The following is a 26,079-nucleotide window of genomic DNA, read 5'->3' as shown; positions in this document are numbered from 1 at the left end:
GAACAAACCACTGGGGCCCTGAAACTATCTCGTCCAATTTGAAACACATTGTGTACTGTGAGATTACCTGTCTTCTATCGAACATAAAAACTATTGTGGATTGGCACTGTGACAGACTCCAGAGTAAGTGCCTGGTTTTCAAAATCTCCTCTCATAGAGGATACTTGAAATTTGATACTTGGAGTATATGGATTTTCAGCGTCTGAGGAGACTCTTAAATAAAAGTTTGAAGGATCTGACTTGCTTTAGTGAGTCAATATTCAGCAATGAAGATGTGCTTCTGCATGAAAACTCAATATACTTTTTATATGGTGACTGCACCCTCAACCATGCAACCTTGTGCAATTAAGCTGGTGACTGGTATGAGTAGCTCTGAAAATTAAAAGATTAGCCTTCATCTGACTGTCAACATAAGTGTTACTTTCGCAGGTTATAAACTTCTTTCAGTCACCATATCCACCAGCATGCCATTGTTTGTTTTTGTTAGTATTGTGGGACACCAGAAAAGGATGATGACTATATATAAACTGTTGTCATCCTGAACACCTTGTGGTTCCTGTCCTCAGGGTCTCTGTGATAATGTGAAATTTTATAGTAGTGATAAAACTTTTCCTATTATTTTAAAAAAGAAATTCAGCTCTATTTAGCATCCATGGTAACAAGCACAGAAATTCTGAGATTAAAAAAAATTAACATTGAAAACATCAGAAATAGCATTGTCTTTTTCCTTAAAATTACTTTTTTGTGTCCAACTGCATGGTTAGTTACTAAATTAGTTAGTTGTTAGACTATTTCCTAGATACCAAATACCGAGAGTAAAGTGTAAGGAGGAGTAGCTACATACAAGTATGATCTGTCAGCCCCTTATGTTTTGCAGCTGGATTGGTCATGGGTTGTTTTTTTTTGTTTTGTTTGCTGGTTATTTAAGCAAGTTGCTGGTAGAGCAAAGCCAGAGGTCTCAGAAGGACTAATGTCTGTATAATGGGGTAGCTGACTCTCAATTTCAGAGTACTTCTGAAAAGGAGTCTTCAACAATTGGCAGGTGCAAATCAAGTGAAGATGCGGAGTTGATGCAGCTGCTGATAGGGGAAGGAGGAAGCGAGAGATTAACATCAGTGTGGTGGCTCAGGGTTTGCAGGTGAAGTAAAACTATTTCAGTTAGAGATAGTGTAGCTGGTAGAAATCTAAGCACTGAGGTTCTTGGGTAGCTTTATGCTTTCAGGATAGAGCTGCTGAGACAGATTGGGGGGATGGGCACGATGCATCAATGTATAGCCACAATCTGCTCTTCTCAGCTCTCATTTCATATAGGAAGTTGCTGTACTCCACTATCGGAAAGCTGTGTACTGCAGCTGTTGTAAAGCAATCTCCATTTTTTTAACATACTCTGAAAGATGACAGCAGCATAATACTGGATTTTCTGTTATATCTAAATATCCAACAGTCATCAGTGTGAGATACAGGCTGCTCTCTGATATGGTGAGAAATATAGGGGGAATACACTCAATAAGTACTTGTAGGGAATTACAGCCATGTGACATGCAGTAATTGAACATTTCCTTTCTTGGATTTACCCTGTACACTGTAACAGGCAAGAAGAAAATACAAAGGGGAGAATACTAAGAGGAGATGTGAGTACTAGAGAAAACTTAAACTGCACTATGAGATTTGGTTTGGTTTGTTATGCCCTGTGATGAAGGGCTTTATATATCCTGTGGTTAAGATTTGTGGACATGGAAAGAGTTTGCCAGGTACCTCCAGCAACTGAAACAGCTTCTCAGTTAGGGATTGACAGTCCAAGGGCAAAAGATATTTCTCTGCTGTAGCAAAGGTCTTAAAAACTTGACATATATATGTGTCTGTACACGTAAAAAGAGAGGTACAGGTATATACAAATACCAGTATACCAATGTATTATAGATTTTAAGCCATTTTAAATGTACTGCAGGCTGTGTAGGTAAGTTAATATTGGAAAATGGAATTTGTGAAAGGTGTAGATTATTCTTCTTTATGAAAATAAAATTTAGGGAGTAAGAGCTTTCTCTTCAATGGAAAACATAAAAAGCAGAAATTGAGGGAGTGACTGATTTTAATCCGTTTTTCTGAGACTGGAAAAGAAAAAAATAATCCACTAACAGAGTCCTAAGTTGTAGAGTTTAACTATTGATTTCCTTTTAGAAATGAAGATGAAAAAAAGAATCCAGAGTTCAAAGAGTAAATACGGAGACTTTATAAAATTTACCTTAAAAATACAGTGAGGTAAGAAGGAAATAGTATGGTGACTTAACTAAAACCAAGATTTTTATCTTCACAGGATTTAAGACCTTACTTAGAGACACATTCATTTCTGTTTATAAAATTTTCGGTAAAATATGTTCTTCTCTTATGTGAATGGGGAAAACATAGAAAATGAAAGTAAATAAATTGAAAGTGCTTAATAACGTATGTACCCGTGTGACTTCTGCTTTTATAAGGCTTTTTTGAAACTGAAAGTGTTAAGGCTGTGAAGTTATTGTCCTCCTATGTCCTACTAGAATGCGCCATTGTATATATGTGTATGTTGATTAGTCTGTCAGTAGCGAAGTATTTAACTAAACCAGCATGTTTCTATTCTGTCTCCCATGCTGCTAGTATTGAATGCATTGATCATTCCAGTTTAGGAGTTGAATGTGTTTTAATTCTAATGTAAAACATACATAAAACCCATATGCCCTAAAGTTACAGTTGTGCATGTAGATAATCTAAGTGGATGTTGATAGATACATATATATGGAATCGCAAAAACAGAATTACACTGGTTTTAAGGCTTTTCTGTGAGCAGATTGCATTTAAAGGCATTTTGGGTTTGATTTGTATTTTCACTCTGTTTAAAAAAATCTTTCTATTGAAATAATTGAGCAAACTATCATCTTTAAGATGAAAGACGAATTCCAAGTAACTCTTGAACAGCTATCAAAATTAATTCAATTTAGAAAGTCATGCCTGTAGCTAAGTTGGAAGCTCATTTGTTAAGGCTGAAGATAACCGACTGGGTTGGTTTGGTTTTTTCACATATTTTTAACATTCCATCTATGATTCAGAGACACATTATGCATTTAAACTTCAGTGCCTCCTTGAAAAATCAGTTCAGAGTAAAATCTAAGAGTTGAGAAATCATAAACTTTCCTTGAGTAGAAGTTTACCTGTTTAATGCATGTAGCATAATGAAATTTGGTGTTCCTGTTCAGGTAGAAAGCCTGTCCCATCATTATGAGACAAACCTCTTGGTTTACTTCCTGGGCATTATCTTTCATTTCCAGGAAATATGACTGTCTTACAAAAAAATATAATTGACAAGCTATAATGGAATATAAATTTGTGGAAGTTAACATTTATATCTTTACCTGATAGTTTTGACTGCTAGACTACCTGACAAAAAGCCAAATGAGAGCGTTTACCTTGTTCGTATAACTTTATTCCACAACATCAGATTTAAAAAATAAACGTACCAGTAGCTGATCACTAAGCCCTGTCTCTCCAGCCAGCACAGCTGAGAGGTTATTTGCCACTAATTGATTGTTTGGCTTTTCCATGAAACATGAAATATGGAAGGAAGTATTGAGAACATTTTGTGAACTGATGAACAGTGACTCTCAGCCACTCTATCCTTTCTGTCTGAAAGAGGGTTGATAACAGGCTTTCTCTGATCGTTCTTACTGTTATAATCAGTTTGTTCAAATTAGCTTTTCCTTCTCCTGTAGTTGCCATCGTTCAGCTACAAACCTGCTCCATCACACAGAGAGCTCTCAGCAGACCAACGAATGTTTGACTGTGTTCAGATGCCAGTACAAGATTGAGGGCTTAATCTGTGATGCTTGCTGATATAATTCCCCTACTGTGGATCCAAACATCTTGTTTAAAAGTTCTGTCTGTACACTGTATGTTGCTTTTGTCCTAAATATTGCAGAAGAAGGGCTAGCTGTGTAGGATTATGATTTTCTGTTGTGTGGCATGGCTTTAGTGTCCATGAAATAAAGGTTATAAATCCTCTACCTGCAGTTCCTATAGTAATGCAATTATTTGATGATGGATAACTGGCTGGTATAAAGTACATAGGCAAAAACATCTATAGCTCTTCAGCAATGTGTTTTAGTGGAAGGACTGGCAAAGAAAAGGATTAGGTTATAGCAGCAGTATACAATAAACTGTCAAGATCTTCAGCCTCATGCTTTTCTCATGTATAATAAATGTCTCATTGTATGCTTACGTGGATTAAACTCTGAAGTCTTCAGTTACTCTGGTGTGAAGGATAAGGATGCCTGGACCACAAGTGCCACTTCTCAATGACTGTCTTCAAAGACAGATCTTCTCAGAGGGCTGCTAGTTTTTCAGCTTCCCCCTCCCCTCCTTTCTTTTAAAGAAATATGAGCTCAGTGCCCATTCTTTGCCTTACTTTTGGAGGGGTTTTAGAAGTCATAACTTATAGATGTATTGTTCTTTTTGTTAGTAAGAGGCTGTTATTTCTGGGTTTGAGAGTGAAGCAAGAATCCTTTACCTGTCTCTAGTTGATGGTAACCAACCTCCCATTCCTGGGCCTTGGTGCCCTTTTTGCTGGAGACCTTCAGAGATGGGGAGGAGCTGGTTTGCATGAACTGTTTGGGGGTCGACAGACCATTCCTTGTTTCTGAGACCCTATAGTCCCTCACCTGTTTTGATAACTGGGTAGAAACATGCATGCCACATGACACAGTGCACACAGTCACTTTTGGTCAGGTTTGTAACCAACAAGAGAGTATCCATCCAGTCATATGATGGGTTGTGTGCATGTACGTCACACCGTTTGGTAAGAATGGATGTGCTGATCACATGAGTTTGCATTCGTGCGATGGAGAACTGACTGTGGTCTGTGACCCATCTAGGTCCAGCATCCTTGCTCTGACAGAAGATCTGGGCACCACAGCTCCCTATCATATATTGTTTTATACACTTTGTCATGCTTCTATGTTTTCATCTTTAATGTAAGGCAAAAGGTATCTTCATGGGTCATTTTAATATGAAAACTATATTTTAGACCTTTTATCATTACTTCTGGTCTATTTTGAACCTCCGTTTCCTGCATCTTGTCTAGCTCCTGGGAAGACTGTCAGTCATCTACCACTGCAGAGCCCTTTCCAGGTGTCTCTTGTCTTAGTGAAACCACGTAGTTCATCTCTGTATCTCCTTAGCTATATCCACTTGTATAAGGCATCTGCTTTTTTGACTATGGCTGTATATTCATCAATAACTCCACTGTTTTTCTTAGCTTCCTTAGGAACTGGTGAATGACTTAGTGTTACAACAAGTTACTTGGGAGGCTTTGTGTTGTCCCATCTAGACTGTGTGTAGATACCTTCATTATTCTTCCAGAAGTTATAATGTGAGTCCTCCATGATCAGCTGCACTCTCCCACATCTGCACTGCATGCTAAATCACTTTTTTGCTTACCTCTGATTGCTGGAACATCCTCTTCTGATGCTTAGATAACAGCTCTCAGCCTGGCTCATTCAGCTTCTGTACAAGTGTACGCTGTTCCACTTATACAAAGAACGTGCTGTAAAGAAGCGAGCACCGCTTGAGGCTCTCAATGTATAGTTCACTGTGCTTTTGAATGTTTGACCAGTTACTATAGAATCATCCATCCTAATTCAGGCCAGGTGAAAGCTGCACGCAGGTACCTTTCCTAGTATTCAGTAGTCACGCACGTAAACAAAAGATGCTAAGGAAAGAAAATTATACTTAATCTACTTGCACAGAGTTTGAATTGGAAATGCATGTCTGTATCCCTGTCTAGGCAGGCTTGTAGATGTATTCTTGACACAGACAGAATCTTTGATAACGGATGCTTTACACTTCAAGTTGTGTTCATTCAAGCGAAGTCTCCTCATGTAATATGCTGTCTTTAATAAAAATCTGCCTTGTCCGTTCCCATGGGCCTTTTGGGTACCACAGGAAGCAGTTTTATGAAAAAAGCAGAGCCAGATTAAGCAGTTAGTGCTGTGGAAAGGAGAGTTGTCCCATCTCCATAGGCTCATGGATCACCTAACATCATCCCCTTCTGTTGAGTCACCTGTCTGACCCTGTGGTTAGGTGATTGCACTCGCTAATCTGTCACGGGGGAAAAAAATGTATAGTAGAGAGAGATTAGTTTTCTTCTAGGTTAGCTAATTTAATCAGCTTTACTGTTCACTCAGGCAAATGCCAAACCAAGCGTGAAGGTCGAGACATGCTGATGGAGGAGGAGGGGGAAATGGGAGGGTGCAGCATTGCTGCAGTCAAGCTTATCTTATGGCTCATTGCTAATGACAAATGTTGTTGCTCCTCTTCATCCTCTCTCTGCTGCTGCCTTGTGCATGCTGGCTGCCCTGTGCACAGTGACACTCCTCTGCTCCTCAACCCAGCAGTGAGCTGGTTCAGGCAACAAAAGAGAAAACTTTCTTTTGTGGCACAGTTTTTGGGTTTGGTTTTTTTTTTAGTCATTTTACCCATTGAACGAGCTCACTTCTGGGGCAGATGAGCAAAACAGAAGCAGTGAGCTTGAAGTTATGTGAAGAAGGACAAATTCCTCTGTGGTGACAAGGAGGCGTCAGCTCAGCTCACAGCAAGGACAGAGTGCTTGGCGTGGGGGCATTGCCGCACCAGTGAGCTGCATGGACCTGCTCTCCCTTCTGCTGCCACTGGTGTGACTGGGGATAAATGGTTCTCCCGACAATCACTTTTTAGCCATATTAGCGCCCAGAGAACTGGCTGTGCTGGTCACCAGGCTGTTACCACTGGCCCAAAGGAGGGCTAAGCAGGGTGCTTGAAGGTAATGCTAGAATATCCCTTTCACTTACAGGCCGCAACTGGATCATCTGCAACCAGCTGTACAGGTGCATCCTCTTTTGTCTGATATCTGCCTCACTGCAAAGTGTTTCTTCCTCTGATTAAAGATTTACAGCACGTACTCTGTACAGTAGCAAACATACCTGATCTCATACTGGTCTCTTTGAGCTGCCTGTAATTGCCTCGTTACCACCTTAACTTGGACTAGATATTGGCATATTTAACCACTTCAGTGAGACCAGGGTTTGGGGATAATTCGTCTGCAATATTTGTCTTCTAAGGACTATATAACATCCACTTTAACGAGATGAAAGCTCTTGATTTTGTAATAACAACTTAGTATATCCCTGTAGAATATCAACCCTTTCGCTGTTTTACTAACTGCTCATTTGGGAGCGGATGAACAAGTTGCACAGCAGCAATGTAAATCCGTAATGTCACATTATTGTCCTTTTTCTTAGTGGAATCCAACTTTTGTTGCAGTCACGGAGACTACAGTTATTGTGCACATTTACCATTTTCAACAGTCTGGGGATTCCTTTTTATGAAGTCTTGTTCTTCTTTAGTAGGATGGTTTCATTTCATCAGATACTGGAATACAAATGTTCCAATATTGTTATGGTGTTATACTGCAGTTAAGTTTTTATTTACTAGAACACTTGTGCGTGTGAGTTGAGATCTTAAAACAGTTTCACTAGTGTATATCAGAGTTTGCTGTAGGCTGGATTTTCTTTGTTTTCCCAGGCATCAAAGCAGGTTTTTCTCTATAGAACTCTGAGCAACTGAAGGGACCTAGCAGGATTTTTCTTCAACATAAGATCTCTTGAGAAGGACAAAACTCTAGACCTCAGTGGAAACCAAGATTCAGCAAGCATTTGGTTCACTCAGAGACAGGATATTAAGTTGGCTGGATTGTCTGGAAAGTTTGTTTTACAGCAGTATAAAAAGTAGATTTAATTGGCTAATCTATTGCTTTACATGAAGAGACAGGGAAAATGTTCTTAAACCGAAGTATCAATTAAGAGATAGGAGCTTTATGAATGTATTAGGCCTGGCTGTCCTCTCTTATTACATTTAATGGGTTTAAAATGAGCTTTGCCATCTCACTGCTTCCTCAGTTATTATTTTCTTTTTTAAAACTTGGAGTAATTACAGATCAGCTATGATCTACTTCCATTATTCTACTCAGCTCTTAATATTATAAAATAATCTGATATGTTGACACAAACATTATATTATGGAGTTTCATGAACAGATTTATGCAGAGTTGATATGGTTTTACTTAAAAGCGAAGACTCAACCTTTAGTTTTGGGAAAGAGGCAGGGTGGGCCAAATGTTATTTTAAGATATAAAAGCTTTAATTTGGCATATCAATAAGGATTCTGATTTTTCAGCATAGCTGATGTATGAAGTTTGGCTGATAGGTTGGGTTGTAGATATAACAAACGTATTACATAACTGATCTAGTTTTGCTGCTTTTTCTTTCTATTAGCCTCTAAACCTATTGCAAAATATTAAAATGTAAATAAAAAGTAGTGGAGTCTTTCAGTCCCAAATCCAGGCTGAGTCAATACTAAGACTGTGGTACAGACTGAGTAAACTGAGGCAGATCATATTTGAGAGAAGTCCACCTCCGTTAGTTGAGTGTGATATTCTAGAAGGTCGATAGGGAAAATGCAATTTCATTCTTCACAAGCCCAGAAGTTAACATTTTAGCTAACTGTCTGTAGTTGTCCTTTGGTGGTGACAAGCTTCTGCAGAACAACACTTCAGGAGTATTGTTTCTGAATCAACAGGGAAATTCCCGATAATGAAGTTCATTTTACTTATTCAAATAGCATCTTTTCTATTCCATGGGAAACTCCGAGCTTTTAAGGAGAATGGAAAACTTCCCACTTTAAGGAAAAGTAATTTTTTTTCAGAAAGAAAAAAAAATATATAATTAAATAGTAATCTGAAAAGGCTATTAAAAATAAAATTGAGCTCAAAAGCTTAGTGCAGAGATTTTGACTCAGCTACAACTCCTCATTCCAAGTCTATAGAAGTGGGAGCTTGTGAGCTCCATTGGCAAGAACGTGATGTGGTCCGCGTTGTTGGCTCCACAGCAGTCAGTGTGGTAGAAGCACTTCTGTAGCAAACACCTGAGATTTCCGGCAGCCCCTCAGGAAAGCTGGTGAAACACTAACCATACTTCTGTAAGTATTCTGTGCATATTTTGCTAGAAATTCCTCAAAACCAGTATGTTAACATGTCTGTGAATGGGCATTTTCCCACTGCAGCCTAGTAATCTGGAGAATCCTTTGGAAGTTCTTAATACTCAGTGCATATTCAGCCCCTTCCATAGCTGTACTTCTTCTGGTCATTGCCATTGTTCAATGAAGAGCCTACAGCAACTGTCAGGAAGACTTTGCCCTCAGTTGTTAACAGATTTTTTTTGTTTCAGGAGGTGAAGAATTTACATGGTATGTTTGATCTTACAGGAATTCTTCAATGGGTGAAGCTGATAGATAACTTTGAGGCTGAGTATGAGTACGTCACCAATGAAGGAACAGTGTTCACCTTCAAGACAAACCGCCATTCTCCAAATTACCGGTTAATTAACATTGACTTCAGTGACCCAGAGGAATCCAAATGGAAAGTTCTAGTCCCCGAACATGAAAGAGATGTTCTAGGTAAGAGTTCATGTCAAGTAAAAGATTTTCTGTTCTGCTTTTTTCAAATTAATTCAGAAAATAGCCTGTTGAATGATCTTGTACAGACTTTTTTTTCCCCCCTGTGTTTAAACTTTGTTTAGGATTTGTGATTAAAAGACTTGCTGAGACCTGAAAGATCCAGAATCTATTTCTCTCTGTCTAACGTCCTGTGTGGCCATAGTGAAGATGCTTCATGTGTCTCTGTTTTAGTTCTGTGTTTGTAGGAATTGAGGGCAAAGTATTTTCCTGCTTCATGTCAGTATAGTAAACATTTACTAGACAGTCACAGATTACAGCAAGAGGGACTTTGTAAGCAGAAGGAAGGGAAAGAGCAAGTCTGGCAGTAGTGTAGCACACTGTGAATCAAGTTGGTCAGAGTTTGAGGCAGGATTTTCTGGTTTTCCTGGGATAAGGGAAGACAACTCTTGAAAAATGGTCTCAGGAAAGCTGAAGGACATTGAAGCCCCTAAGCATAAAAGCAATCTCAAAACACAAATCTTTGGGTTTGGTATAATTAAAATAAAGGTGTATTTCTTTAATTGCATTTTTGGGGAAAAACTTAGCATTAGTTTCAGATAATGCAGAAAAACCTCCTCTCATCTGTTTTTGACAGATCCTCTGTGTACATTTATGTAGTCTGCTCTCCACACAGTGCAAAAGAGTATTATGATTTATCTGACTAGCAAAACTATAGCTATTCAAAAAGAATCAAACCTTTTTTTTTATTAATCCATCTTTATACAAATTTGTTCACGTTTACTACTTTTCTGGTGAAGAGCTGCTTTGTAGGAGTAGAATTCTTTGCGTGTGTGTGATTGATTTGTTTGTTCAGCAGTTTATAAAGTGGGACCGAGTTGAAGAATTGACTTAGAGATGGCAAGTGTCCAAACAGAATGAGACAGAAACATGTGATTGACATGAAATGTGGTTACCGTGTGTGGATTTACCTGAGATGTGGCCTAGACAGCCAAAGGAGCTTTGACCAGTGGCTGTATAAGCACTGGCTATATATTCCTTCCTAGAAAGGTAAAGGCCACATCTGTTCTTCACTACACTGCAGTATTTAGCTCAACTCCATTTCTTTTTCTTTCTAAAGGCAAAGTTGTTCTGAGTTCATGTTTGTGCACATGCAAAAAAAAAATTTTCATGCATACAACGCTCCTTTAATGGATTATACGTGACAGCTTTGACTATACAAACATAACAAGAACTGTATTTAGAAAACTGAAAGTTCAGATAAATGGATTTGCTGAGGGCACTGGACTTCAGACTGTAAACATAACAGGCATTCAGCTCTTAAACACTTGAAGGCAAACATCATCTGTCATATAAAACCATCAGAGTGACTTTCAGAAGTCTGTTGTGTGTCACTGAGCTTCCACTGTATTTGAATGGGAACCCAGAGTAGGCAATCATGTCCATTTTTCTCTTTACCTTTTTAAAGTGCTACGTAAAGGAATCAGATTAAATTAACAAATAAAAATGTATCCATAAGAAGATAAGTAAATCTTAGCGCTACAGTAAAGTGAGTTTAAATTGTTCATTTGCTTCTTTGTGGCAGACACTTGCAGATTAGTGTTGTATCCTCAAAACCAAGATAAGGGAGTTTTATCATGTTTGGGAGGTTGTAGCCCTGAATAAATGTAAGTAAATAAATAAACCAAACACATTCACTTAATGAAGTCAGCAAGCAAGCCAGTCTCTATGTCATGTTGTTTCAATCATTCCAAGATTTTCTTTAGAAAGATGTAATTATAGCAGAAAGCAGTTAATAATTCATTGTCTTTAAAGCCTTACAGTCAAGCAAATTCGATTTTGTGTGATGCAGAGATGACAATGTAACGAAACGCCTTCTGCAAAAGCTAGGACAGCAGTGATTCAAATGGTAAATGAGTGTTGCTTCTTGTCCAGTTTTACATATGTGTGGGAGTGAGTCTTTACCCAGATGTAATTAGCTGTGTCAGAATTTCCTTATAAACATTACAGTTAGTGGTCACAATCGATTTTTACTGGAATATATAGATACTCAGCTCAGAGATCTCCTATTCTGGTGTGATCTGCCTGTTAGCCATAGCCTACTTCATTTCTATGTGTTGGCTTAGATTCAGTTTCATAAAAGCTGGACCATGTGCATACAAAAATAGATGTATTTATTAACAATAAATGCAGGTTTGAGAATTATGAAGCTCTGCCACTGTATGTCAATGGCAAAAAGAGAAATTCCACAAAGTATCGTAATGCATTCTTAGGGAAGATGCTATAGCTAATATAATCTAACAAAGAAATAAACACACATCTACAAGGCAGTGTGAATGTCAATTGGTTTCTGCAACACAGTATTCAAGATAGACTTTTCTTATTGGCTTTAACCTTTTTGTTTTCAGAACTGTTTATAAATTAACTAATTTGGGAAATACAGGGGAAAAAACCCAAACATATTCCTGCAGTGATGTTACACACACACCTCACTTCACAACCCCCAGCAGAGATTTCACACAGAGTTGAGGTAAATGTACATCTCTCTCTGTGAGCTGAGGGGAAGAAATAAGTGACAACTATTTTAAAATCAAATTTAAAGAGGGCCTCAGAACATATCGGGGTGTGATGAGACTCATTTCCCCCCTTTGTGAGTTTGTTTATAGAGTGTTACTTTTACTTTTCAGGGAGTCTAAAAGAGAACCATTGGAGAGATTCACATCTAATGTTGAAGAAGTGGTTTAAATGATCATACACCTGCAAGTGGGTGTGCTGAATTAGTTAAAAGGCAGCTATGAAACCATAAATGCAGACTGATCATTACACTGTGACCTTAGTCCTAAGGCATAGGATACATCTGCTGTCTTTAGAAGGTTAAATAATTCTGAGAACTGCGACACCCCAAAAAGTGCCCAATACCGGTGGAGCGAGGCAGCTTAAGAGTAGCAGTTATATCCAGCCCTGTACTTGTGACAATGCGAAGAAAAGGGAACTCCTGGAGAGAGTCCAGCGCAGGGCAACAAAGATGATTAAGGGAGTGGAACGTCTCCCGTATGAGGAAAGGCTGAGGGAGCTGGGGCTCTTTAGCTTGGAGAAGAGGAGACTGAGGGGGTGACCTCATTAATGTTTACAAATATATAAAGGGTGAGTGTCATGAGGATGGAGCCAGGCTCTTCTTGGTGACAACCAGTGGTAAGACAAGGCGTAATGATTTCAAACTGGAACACAAGAGGTTCCACTTAAATTTGAGAAGAAACTTCTCGGTGAGGGTAACAGAGCACTGGAAGAGGCTGCCCAGGGAGGTTGTGGAGTCTCCTACTTTGGAGACATGCAAAACCCACCTGGACACCTTCCTGTGTAACCTCATCCAAGTGTTCCTGCTCTGGCAGGGGGATTGGACTAGATGATCTTTTGAGGTCCCTTCCAATCCCTAACATTCTGTGATTCTGTGTGAAAAACAGAATAGATCTCTTGAGTAAGGAGAGCTGAGAAATAAGGTGTATTCCTGAATGTGTCAGAGATGAGGTGGATGATCTTGAGCAATTCCTTGAGCCTCAGTTGGCCATCTAACTAGTAAGGGCAAAGCTAGCAATGCTTCTGTGCCTTGTACACATCTGCACATCTAAACTCAGTGCATGTAAAATGCTTCCCTTCCCTCAGCTAGAATGTGCACTCCAAGTAAAAAATAGTAATTTTCTTAATACCTTTAACCTGCTGGCTAATTTATAGTTTGAGGAGAGGAGTTACTGCAACTGAAGTGTTGTTGTATTCCAGCAGTGCCACAAAGATTTTTGGCTGCCTTTTTACAAATTTAAACTCTAAAGCCAGATTTTGGGTCACTGTCTTATTCACACCTGAAGCACAGCATAAAATAAATTTTTTTTTTAAAATTCCAAGGCATTCTTTCAGATTTTATTTAATTCTTTTGGATGTAGCTTACACTGGAAAATACAATGTGGAGACAAGATGCTGAGCAGCCAACGAGAATCATCAAATACATAGCAAGATAAATATTTATCTTTTGGCACTGTAGTAAAACCAGTATCACACAGTATCACATTATGTTTGGGATTGGAAGGGACCTCAAAAGATCATCTAGTCCAATCCCCCTGCTGGAGCAGGAACGCCTAGATGAGGTTACATAGGAACATGTCCAGGTGGGTCTTGAATGTCTCCAGAGAAGGAGACTCCACAACCCCCCTGGGCAGCCTGTTCCAGTGCTCTGTCACCCTTACTGAGAAGAAGTTTTTTCTCAAATTTAAGTGGAACCTCTTGTGTTCCAGCTTGATCCCATTACCCCTTGTCCTATCATTGTTTGCCAACGAGAAGAGCCTGGCTCCATCCTCATGGCACTCACCCTTTATATATTTATAAACATTAATAAGGTCACCCCTCAGTCTCCTCTTCTCCAAACTAAAGAGACCCAGCTCCCTCAGCCTTTCCTCATAAGGGAGGTGCTCCACTCGGGAAAAAGTCTGGAATGAGTGCCATGAAATTGCTGATCCTGTATGACAAGGATGTGCATGGGTGTGAGTAATCCCTCATGTTCATCTCAGTCGTCAGGAAGCTTGTGCACTCTGTTACGCTGTGGTGTTTTTCAGGGTACCCATAGCTTTGCGCACCTGGGAGTTTTGACTTGCAAAGCTGGTGCATGTCCTCTGTGTGTGTGGCTGTTCTGTGTGTGGCTGTTCTGTGTGTGGCTGTTCTGTGTGTGGCTGTTCTGTGTGTGGCTGTTCTGTGTGTGGCTGTTCTGTGTGTGGCTGTTCTGTGTGTGGCTGTTGTGTCACCTTCTGTGTGCAGCCCAGAGGCATCACCCTGCTGGGACGGCTGGCGCAGGGGAGTACAAGAGAGGAGGAAATTAGCTGCAACACAAACAACCAAATTGCTAAGCTTCTACTGTGAAATGTGGAAAAACAAAAACAAAAACAACAACTGGGATGTGGTTTAGCTCCGGTGTATCCCAGCAACAAAAAGTACCTCCTAAGATCTGGCCAAGCCAGGTACTGTCCCTCACACACTGTGGACATGGGAAGAGGATGTGGTTCAGATGCACATCCCTGACTGAAAGTTTTGTTCTGCTTTTGTGGCTCTGTTTAATTAACTCTGTTTACCTTGGAAAACCGGTGCTGGTCACAGATGACTGAAGCCTGTAGATTACTTGAGGAAATATCGCTCCTGATCTTTGCAGCATCAGAAGAGCTTTGCCCCCTTGATTCTGCCTCTCATTTGTGTGTCTCATACTGAGAGGATGTGGAGTATAAATAAAACCCTCATCTTGTTGAAATTGGTTGGAGCTTTTCCATTTACTTAAACATGGCAGACTGTTACTGGGGATGGTGTCTTGGGGAGAAGACATATGCCTTTTCATATGTTGTGAGGGTTCATCAACTTTTACTCACATTTCAGAATGATTCATGTTTTATTATGGAAATTGCTCAAGCTTTGCTTGCAAGTCTACCCGTAAGTAGTATTGGGTTTCAGATGATTTCAGGTTTCAGATGATTTTAACTGAGATCAGCATGGATACCTGTTAATCTACAGAAACACTGAGGTTTATGGTTGCTGTCTGTGATGACCGTAGAAACCAAAAGGCCTTTCCAGGTCTATTTTGCAGCTAAAGCTGCATTGAGTGGACACACAAGCACACTGTACAGCAAGTGACTCAACAGTTTCTGCTTAAGACTTATGGCTACCTAGCTCATCTAGCTTGGTGTGTTCTTCTCCATCAACCTTTCAGCCTGTGTCTGTCAAAGCTTGTTTGTACAGCTGGACACTTAACATGCTGCAGAAATGAAAGGTCAGAACTGTCATTAAGTTATTAACTGTCTTTGTTTAGGGTTAGTGGCACAGATATTTGCTTTGAGGATTCAAACCTCTTTTTCCTGAAACTATTTCAAAAGTTGTTCATAGCAACATGTCAGGTGCTGAGTTAGTGACACATCTTTGCTACTAATGAAAGCTGTCAAAATAAAATCGTTTTTGGAAAGTAGCAGTATATTTACTTCTAATAGGTTGAATGGATCATTTCTTCTAGAGATGGTTGAGCTCAGTTTTCTAGGCCTTGGTAAGAAGTATAATTCCTTTAGCCCAAATTTAGCTTTGAAGGATTGTGTGTAACCTATTGTAATCATCAAAGTGGTCACAGTCATCTTCAGAGAGAATAGGCAGTACTAAGAATAATTCTTCACACCTGCTTTCAGCACCTACGAGTGTTTCCAAGTGTGTCCATCTCTCTCTGATGCCTGAACCGAAAGGCTCAGGTTTGTAAAGGTGACCTCTACGTGTTTGTTGCTTAATAAAATAAATCCTTTGCCTGATGGGTATTGTAAGTAGGCGGGTTGTAAGTATGCTGGAGAACAATTGATACATTTAGGTGTAACTGTGAGAGTGACTGCTGTGTTCATAGATATTAACTGAAAATAAACTGACCCTAAACTTGAGAGAGGTCTCAGATGGTTAGCTTTTTTTAAAAAAAAACTCACTTGTGTGAGTGAAACCACTCAGCAAGCAATTCATAGTATCCCAGAACAGCTTGCAGTCAAAAAATAGCTCTTGTTAATAATTCAGCATTGTTTTAACTTTCTATGTATGTAGGCGTTGGTTCTTAGTGTCTTCTGCTCTTTCAAGTCTGCTTCAGTGTTTTGCTCTGTTTTGAATTTTTGCATTTTTTTGTAACTTCCATTACTGTAAATTTTGGAGGCAGTTAGCAATGCACCAAAACCAGTTATAATACAGGTATTGTACACAGAAGCTGTGTTCCTAAATCTCATGGAATGTTTTAAAAACATTTTGTGTTGTCTTATCTGTTATTTTCACCTTGCTGAGAGCATCTCATTAGTAGACCAAAAGAGTAGCAGAGAGTTAATAATGCTGCTTCCTAGGCAAGTTATTCAATAGCACGAATTGCCTCGTAATCCAGCAGCCTTACCCATGGGCAATTGAATCTGTTTAATAAAAGAGTAATATCTCTTCATAATATGTAGGCCGAAGTAATAATGTACCTTGACTTTTAATGAAAGCATCCATTAAACTGCAACACTTCATCAAATTATTAGTGAGGAATTAAGGGTCATCACAATTTAATTTTAAAATAAAGATTGCTTAACTAGCATTTTTGCTGAAGCAAAACTACATGCTTTATACATTTGATCTGAGAGTATCTCTAATCCATTTTGTGTAACTTTAAATGTCAGAAATTTTTGAGAGTAAAAAATAGGCATTTTAGTTACAGATGTTACTGAGAATGCCAATTGAGTTCATGGTCAGAGCAGTTAATTCTGCAGGCAAAAATGCTGTGTTACTGTAGGGATGCTATCTTTTTAATTCATGTTTTATAACTGGTTCATTAATATAAATGTGAACGTTGTCAGATTTGTGCAACAACACTCATAAATATTTTTAATGACCACATATTCTCTTTGTTCATGCAGCCAAGAATGATTCTATATTTCAAAATACATAATTGGATATAACAATTAAACTTTATCGTGTTCTCCAGCATCATTTAAGAAATTTCAGTTACTCCAGAGCTAAAATTACACATCAATTACTAATTTATAAACAGTGCTATGCTGTGCTATATCTTTATTTCAGGTCATGGCTTCATGGTTGAAATTTCAGTTAGTGTTGTACTGTGGGGCTTTGGTTTGAAAATTCCCAGATTTAGGCTAGAAGCTCATGAAGTAGTTAGTCTCAGGGGAAAAAATGTCAGTGGTGGTCTTTAGGAAGAGGACAGGAGTAAAACTTTATTTTGGTGTTTATGTAGCATAAATTCATATGGCTAGAAAGTCAAATTTGTGTTAAATTTCACCATTCCTTCAGGAACAATCTAAAAAGAAAGTAGTCTCTATTGAGCTATTAGGATTTGAAGGTCTTCGAGCTCTAGGGGGTCGTGACAGACCTGAGCTGTATATGAAAGCAGGGACTGTTAAAGGAGCTAAGTGTTACAGAATAATGAGTTCTGACCTTCAATTCAGAAAGAGCTGCTCACCTTTAGCAGAAGGGGCGCATCATACAACTCGGAACTTTTGTTCTGGAACTTGAATGTGCAAAGATGCATTTATAAGACTGTCGCCTGTACCTCTGTGAATTCAAATTATTTGGTTTTATAGGGCATTGGGGAAACTGGGAAGAACTGTTAAAATGTGAACTATATAAAATACTGTAAAGCCGAAATTCAATCAATTTTGCCTTGTGTCTCTTCTTGTTTTTTTCCTCCAATATTAGTATTTTAAACTCCATATCTTTTGATGCTAAATTACAGCATGCCTTAGGCAGTCCTACCTGATTTTTCATGCTCATTAGATTCCATCTTTTAGTTTTTTGCTTTCAGCAGGTAAGAGAAGGCATTGTCCAGTGCTGACACGTTGCCCATGACTTAGGTTTCCAGTCTGATTTGTCAGGGGAGAAGTTGCACTTACATAGTTGGAAGAGGACAGGAATCACCACCTCACCTAGCTCTGCAAATTAAAAAAAAAATCCCTCGTTCCCTCCTTCCTGATATTTTTTTCTTGACTTTTAACCTTGTTTGTACTTTGTCTTGTTTGTATTTGATTTGTGAATTAACAATAAGTTGAAATACTTTTGTTGCAAAGGTTAACTGGTTTCTTAAATATTAAGGGAGATGAAGAGGTTTCAATCTTTTTCCCGTCTGCTTCAGTAAATAAACAGATTTGTCACTGAAGATCTAAAGCCAATGGCACAGGAGACAGGAGAGAATATGTTACACGATATATATTGTGGGTAAACTGGAGCCCTGAAGAGTTTCTACACTTCACAGGCTATAAAGATGGGAACTGAAGTGAGATGGTTGACAGAACTGCAGGGATTATTTTAGAAATTGCCAACCTTAATATTTCTTTTTTTAATCGGTTTGAATTTTCCGAAGTATAATTAGAAAAAAATACCATTCCATGAAAAAGTTCACAAATCTGTGGGCTGGTTGTTGTGTTGTTTTGTTTTGTTTTTCTTTAATTCTTCTGAGGTGCAAACTCAGAATGTGAAAGGTTCTGTGAAGCAGAAGTTCTCATTCCTGCACAGCTGAGATGGGCAGCTCTGCTGGGGTCCGGGACTTTCAGGAGAGGCACAAAGGGAATGACCCTCTGCAGAGCACCTTACCCCTGGGTCCTTTTGCCAGACTGATTTCCCCATGCGTTGTCCTATTTCTATTACCTGACAGCCTCAAGAATGCTGTTTAACATTAGCTTCTTGAATAAACATATTTGGTTTTCATTTTAAAGGCATGTTGAGGATATCACCTCAGAATAGCCCTTTTCTTGCACCCAATAGAGCTTATGAGAATAGTCTCCTGAATACCTAGGCAATAAAAACAAAATGAATAGTAACCTCTAGGTTCTGTACTTTAATGTGCAGTGCAGGATCACATGTGCTTTTGTTCTTATTCATTTAGCTTGAGTCTAAATCATAGTCATTGTTTTGATTTTCTTGCATTTCCATAAGTATTGCTGGCACAGATCAATGTTTTGCTTGGGTTTTGCATTGAAATATGTGATATTTAAGTGCAGTATTGATATATAAGCAACCCAAATGAATGAGCATCTTGGTTAAACAGTCTTTATTCCTGTGTCTGCATAAATTAGCTTCAAGCAACATGGTTAGCGCATTTCCAGAGAATGTCAGCCTTTACTTTTAGGTTCATATTTTTGTTTCAGAAGGCAGGTGACTTTTAAAGAGTCAATGCATGCCAGAAGTTCTGGTGCATGTATTTAGGTATGCTCAAGAATTTTAGAATCAGATTGTGTCTGATTATTTTATTTCTTACCATTTTTTACTGTATTTTCTGAGGCTTTGTTGTTCTTTTCCACACTCTGCAGAATGGGTTGCTTGTGTGAGGTCCAACTTCCTGGTTCTGTGCTATCTGCACGACGTGAAGAATGTCCTGCAACTTCATGATCTAGCTACTGGTGCACATCTCAAGACTTTCCCCCTAGAGGTCGGCAGTATTGTGGGATATAGTGGTCAAAAGAAGGACAGTGAAATATTCTATCAGTTTACTTCCTTTTTATCTCCAGGTAAGATTGTTGTGTTTTTTTTTTTTCCCCTTTAGTTATTGTTCCTTTTCCTGGGACAACATCTTTCTCAGTTTCTCTTGTTTGGTAGTTATTTGGTATATCTAAGATGCAGATAAAGCTCTTTAGGTTGTGCACTTCAAAATGTCCCTGCCCTTGATCCATGAAGCCTAAGTAATATGCCTGGTAACAGACCTGCATTAAGAAATTCCTCAAGACTGGCTTGTTACTCAAGACGAAATTGTAGCATTCTCACAGCTCTTGCTTCATACAGCAAGATGTAAGTTTACATATTCTGTTGAATACAATTGTTAATGTATTTAATGTGATTTACATCACAGTTTTTGAAGAACATTAATAAAAGCCACAAAAATTATTTCTCTGACAGCTTTTTGATTAATTTGTGCATGGTCTCATTCGAGCGTCCTTACTATCTGTCCTTACAACACCTAGTGTTATTGAATTGCTGTAGACATCGTTTTTGTGCAGTCCTGCAAAGCCAGAGCAGTCCAAAGCATTATGCAATACCTGTGTGCCACAGCCATATCTGTTCCAGGATTTGGTATAGGAAGGGAGTTTCTACACAATTGTCAAGCTAGTATATGACAATAAAATATATTTGCTGTTCTGTCCTTTTTTAAATTTATTTATGGCCCAAACAATCAATAGCTAATACAGGACAGGATTCAAATATGGAGGCGGGGGTAAGCTTCAGAATCTATATTTTCTTCCAGGGTTGTGAGTAATCATGAATCATGAGATAATCAAAAATGTTCTTACAGCATCTGACATATATTTTTGCCCTGTTTCATTTAGAGCACAGCCACATTGCAAAATGGCTGTATAATAGTTTTGATAGATTTGCTGGTTTTGCTAGATAGGATTGAGTGAAATCATCAAAATTATGTTTCAAACTTAGAAGATAAGAAGTGTGGTGAATTTCCTATTATGTTTACATAACCAGAAATAAGATAAATTATGTTTCCAGTTCCTTTTTAAACAGACTTCTAAACAACGTTCAGATCATTGCAGCCATTGCATCTTGGGAGGAGCTTGAGGACATTTGCTTTTACCTCTAACTTCGTCCCAGCTTGGTGGTTCAAATAGTTCACTTGCTCACATCCCACTTTGTGGGCCAGAAGTTGCCAATCTCCATTAATCTCAGCTGAGCCAGTAGAGTCTCTGCAGCTCCTAAATTTGTGGAGAAGAGCCCAGAAATCTGTTGTAGCCCCTGGAGTGCCAACCAGCCAGCAATGAGTGCTCTCAGGGCCTGCTGGTTGCTTAGGCAGATTTATTTTTTTTTTGCCTTTTCATTCATGTGCTTAGCATCTACAGGGAATTCACCATGACATAGCTCTTTTGGCTGAGGCAGAGCAACCTGGAATCTAGAAGAAAGAAGAAGGGAAGAAATAGAGGTAGAATGTATGAGAATAAGGAAAAGGTGAGAAGAGCAGACCGGAGGTAATTGTTAGTTAGGTGTGTGGATATTTCCGTGTAACCTTCATTCACCCTATCAGTAGAATAACCAGACAAAAGGTATGGGGATGGTCCCTGCTTAACTTGGATCTTCCTACTTTACTATTAGAAATTAATATAATTTGCACTTGGATTAAGTTGTACTGTCTTTTTTTCTAGTGAGAAACAAATTAACATATTGGTGTTCAATACCTACAACAAAAGTAATAGTAAACATACATAATAATGAATAATTATGAATTAATAATAATGATTAAAGCACTTCTGAAACCATGGATGCTGAGACCATTAATATAATTTTTGCTGGAAAATATGGTTGTCCCTTGCTCTCTACTCCAGTCAGGCACTTAGCTGAGCACTCTAGTATTTTGCGTTTATTTAGCACCCAGCAAAAGCATGCAGGCCCCAACATTACTATTATTTTGGATATTAACTGCCATGCTGCTAAAATTAGAACAGGAGATGCAGTACCAAGGGCTCAATTGCATGGTACTGTAATATTAGGTTGATTGACTCCTGAAATGCAGTCTGTGACTGGGCTTGTGCTTCATCATGTGGTTTCCTAATATGCAGCTATTCTGCCTGCTCTGGGTATAACATTTGCCAATACATTACCTAGCTTGGGCAGCTGTATGGATGTCAAATGACTGCTCTGCCCCTGACCACCTGGTGTGCTTTCCTTTGTGCTTTCACATCACTTTTTGGATCCTAATCTTTAAGGGAAATGCTGCTTTAATGCTTGTTTGTACCTGTCACCCTACATTAGGTGTGCTAGTCACTTCATGACACATGAAGAAAAATATTCGCAGCAGATTAGTCTTACTTTTATTCCCCTGTTAAGCCACCATTATGGAATGAGACTTTATCAGTTATTAGCAATGTTGGTTTTCATCTGTGTTCCTTTGCCAATCTGTACCTTTGATTTTTTACAGTCTGTAAAAGGGATTTAATGAGGCAATTCCCTTGTATCAGATGTGTTTCCTCATTATTTCATGTTTCAATATATTTTTTTATAGCTATAGCCTCTGTAATAATTACTTCTGGTTTCCTGAAAGTATCTAAAATACACACAATACAGCAGCATTTCAATCAAGTCCTTTCTACCTTGGTTATTTTTGTTACATTGAGGATCCCTGTAAAGGGCTTGTTGCCTTAACTTTTAGTGGTTTTTTCCTAATATACATTTACAATTTCACAGAGACCAGCTTCTGTGTAGTGTCTAGATGGCCACAATCTCTGTGATTATGCCTCTGCTGCAACCTAGAAGTTTTATACTGCTTATAGACATACATTTTTCTCATGTGCACAATCCTTTGGAAATAATAGATGCAACTCAAGCAAGTGAAGTTGCCTTTAAACCTGCAGGATCAGGATGTAAAATAAATTATATGAGACCAAATTCTGTTCAGTTTCATAGGTAAACTGTGCTAGTCTAATACAATTTCAAGGGAATGCTCAGCTCTTTCTATTATCTGGGAGTCCATTTCAATTGTAATTTCAGATTATTTTGTCATAAAGAGAAAAATGTTGGCCTGAGTGAAGTTCTTGATATATTTATTCTTAGTCTGGTGGGTCTGGAGATGTTTGAAAATGGAATTTTGGAACTTTGTTCTTCGAACTTTATCACTCTCAATAAGTGCTATGTAGCTTTATGAAAGCAAATAATTTTTCCATTTTGCTTGACTCACTTTGGATACCTGACTTCGTATGGGCAGTGAGAATATTCTCTCTGTACAGAAAGCTTTTGCACCATTTCTAGATGAAGTGCATATATGTATGTGTTAAATTGTATATTAACTGAAAGTACGTGTCTGGAGCTACTGTTTTTCACCCCGCTGAGTTACATTTACCACTCATTATTCCATCACAGTGCCTAAACCAGCATCCTTTTAATGATGGACATACACTAAGCTGACAAACTTGCACTCTGTTCTAGGTATTATATATCACTGTGATCTGACCAAAGAGGAACTGGAGCCGAGAGTTTTCCGGGAGGTGACTGTTAAAGGATTTGATCCTTCAGTTTACCAGACAATTCAGGTAATAAACATCAATTCTGCTGTCTTGCTGTAGTCACTTATGCAAGAGTTGAACAAAATTGCACATGGCTAAAGGTGAGAGAGATTAGCTTCTGGCTTGCAGGTCTCTGTGTGCTCTGAAGGAATTCCACTGAGTCTTGTTAGAGGGATTGGAAGATGCCACCGCTGTAACGGGGCATACTCAATGCTCACTTGTCTTACATTATGAAGCAATATGTTCTCCATTTTTTCCCTTGTTATAGCATTCTTTGACATTTATTTTAACATGAAGCTTCTGCTTTTCCATGTTTATGTATTTCTTCCACCAGGGCAACTTGGCATGGCTCCAGTAGGCAAGTGTCTGATAGGGCAAGGCCTAAGAGGCAGTAGAGAAACAGAAGAAACTTGGAATAGCCAATTATCTTCCCAGCACTTCCATGGTATTCTGGGGCCCACCATGGGAAGTGACAACGATAGATATAACACTTCTGTCCCCACTACTCTTTTATAGAAATAATGATGATTTTTGCCACAGGTTCATACTGTGAATCTCTATTAAGACCTCAAGAACAAATAGGGAGGAAAGAAGGAAATGCATCAATTCCTTTGTAGCTGGCATCAAATGTGAAATCCACCATAGAATTGTGAAAGGTCATAACCACGATTATTTGGAAGGAAAGCAGGAAGATATCTAGTGATGTGAACAGAAAAATCTTGCTGTCTAAGAATTTCCTATTCTGTCCACCTTTCCAAGAAGTGCCAGGGTATATTGTGTTCATTATGAGTCAGTGTATTGACACTTGGAGCAACTCACTTTCATAAGAGCAGGATTAGACCCTGTGCTTGCAGTCTAGAACAACTAGAAAAAGGAGCAAAAGAAAAAAGCAATTTAAAAGACATACATATATATAATTAACGTTTCTAATGTAAATCTCAATAAAGCAATTATTTGTACAGGTCTAACAGCTTTTAATATTAGATGTTTAAACAATGTGGGACAGGGACCCTTCCATTCTATCTGTATACTATCTTGTACCATAGAATCTGGGTCCATGGGATATTACTTCAGTACTTAATAAATAGCAGGTTAGCAGTGCATTAATACTCTTTTAACTGTTTCCCAAGGTTCTAATGATTCATTGAAACTCTATGAATAAAGAATTAAAAGACAAACATATTTGTCCTATGTAGCATGGTTTCATGAAAAACAGGTGGTGTTAAATATGCCTGCTGCCGCTTGGGAGGGCAAGATTGCATGGATGGTTTATAAAGCCATCAAAGGCTCAAATTTCCTAAGAGACTTTTTGCCTTGATAAAACAAAGGCCTCTGGATTTAAGTTTGCACAGGTGGAATTAAGATTACGGACATGGGTGATCTGCAACCTGGTTCTGTGAGACATGAATGTGGAGAGAAATTAGTAAAGTCTTTCCTAGCAAGGTCTAATGCCATTTTGTAAATTCCTCAGGAATCTAGAAAATAAAATCTTTGATAAAGGATTTGTAGTCAACAAAGACTGGCAGATTGCCAAGTAAGGACAGCAGGTTACTGATTTATAATGATGTGAACTGCTTGTGAAATGGTCCCATTACAACAATCTGCATTTCAGTATTGCCAAGTGAGGGTAAGACATCTGGGTACCAGGGAGGGATTTATCCCACTTCAAAATCTGAAATCAGGAAGGCTGTGTCAGCTGGTCTCCCAGAGCTCCCTTTGGTGTCTAGAAAAACAGTTGTTCTGTCATGCTGCTTAGCATATTTAATACCTGCAATTAACAGAAGAAATATTGGAAAGTGGATAGTTTTACTTGTAGGATTTTGCATCTGTAGAGTGAGAGCAAGAGTGGAATAGAGGAATTTTCTTTCTATAGACAAAGGTATAACAAGACCCAGTGTCTAAAGCAGAACTTAAATAAGCTTAGCCTGGAGAAAGGTGAAATGACCCAGGAGATATAGTTAAGCAACAGTGGACAGCATGGCTTGGAGTCTTTGAAAAGAAATTAGATATTTCTCTGAATCTCTTGTTTTTAATTTTCCCTCTGGCACATATACAGGACAGATTCTCTGTAAGCATAAAGACAGTAGTCTGTGTGGATGAGGAGGTTGTAAATAGCCCCATCTGTTTATCTCTGCATCTCCAAACAGAAATAAGAGAGTTGTAGAGGGCAGTTTGCTTGAAATGTTCTCACATAGAAAGTGTTTTTACTGCTTCACTCAAATTCATAAAGGGATTTCCACAAGATGACTTCAGGGCATAGTGAGCTGAAAAAAAAGGAAGAAAACAGCATTCTTTTTAGGAAAGAACTTGGTACAATTATAATACTGCCATCAAACCCAGAAGGATAATAATGGGACACAAATACTCCTGTAATTAAAAAGGGTTTAGGAGGGGTCACCATAAATTAGAAATAATATATTTTTCTAGTAAATAAAATTTTATTAAATAAATGTCTTGAAGAATAAAATCTGATTTTACATTTAAATCAATTACATACTAAATTAAGGTAAAGTAGAACAGTAATACAAGGAGGAAACATGCTGTTGCTATGCTCTTAGAAACCTTCGCTCTGTAAATCACTGGCAGAGCTTCATTGCTGGCCTGTGGAAGTCAGCATCAGTGTCTCTGCTTTTCTCCTTACTCACCCCTGCTTAGTACCAGCTCTAGGGAAATGTGACCCGTTTAGTTGCACTGTGATCAGTGCTTATAAAGAACATTCTTGTCTCACCACTCATCCAGTTTTGCCTTTTATCAACAAATGATCTCAGTGTGGTTGTAGCATAGAGGGCGTTAGTCTCTTCTTGCAAGTAACAAGTGACAGGACAAGCGTAAATGGCCTCAAGTTGTGCCAGGGGAGGTTTAGATTGGATATTAGGAAAAATTTCTTCATGGAAAGGGTTGTCAGGCATTGGAACAGGCTGCCCAGGGAAGTGGTGGAGTCACCGTCCCTGGAGGTGTTTAAAAGGTGTTTAGATGAGGTTCTTAAGGACATGGTTTAGTGCTAGAGTTAGGTTAGGTTATGGTTGGACTTGATGACCCTGAAAGTGTCTTC

General features: G+C 38.6%; 1 protein-coding gene across 2 annotated transcripts in view; it reads left to right on the top strand.

The window, feature by feature from the left end:
- PREP (prolyl endopeptidase) overlaps nucleotides 1–26,079 on the top strand; it is a gene marked incomplete at its 5' end in the record, with an annotated part of 103,604 nt that overhangs the window by 41,530 nt on the left and 35,995 nt on the right. For both annotated transcript variants that reach the window (XM_080342544.1, XM_080342543.1), the window contains 3 exons: nucleotides 9,322–9,513; nucleotides 19,344–19,541; nucleotides 22,951–23,054. In XM_080342544.1, coding sequence (XP_080198670.1) covers nucleotides 9,322–9,513; nucleotides 19,344–19,541; nucleotides 22,951–23,054 — 494 coding nt within the window. The remainder of the gene's footprint in view (nucleotides 1–9,321; nucleotides 9,514–19,343; nucleotides 19,542–22,950; nucleotides 23,055–26,079) is intronic.

This window comes from Nesoenas mayeri (genome assembly GCF_963082525.1).
Source record: "Nesoenas mayeri genome assembly, chromosome: 3".
In the NCBI taxonomy this organism is placed as follows: Eukaryota; Metazoa; Chordata; class Aves; order Columbiformes; family Columbidae; genus Nesoenas; species Nesoenas mayeri.
This window is presented reverse-complemented; position numbering and strand designations above follow the sequence as displayed.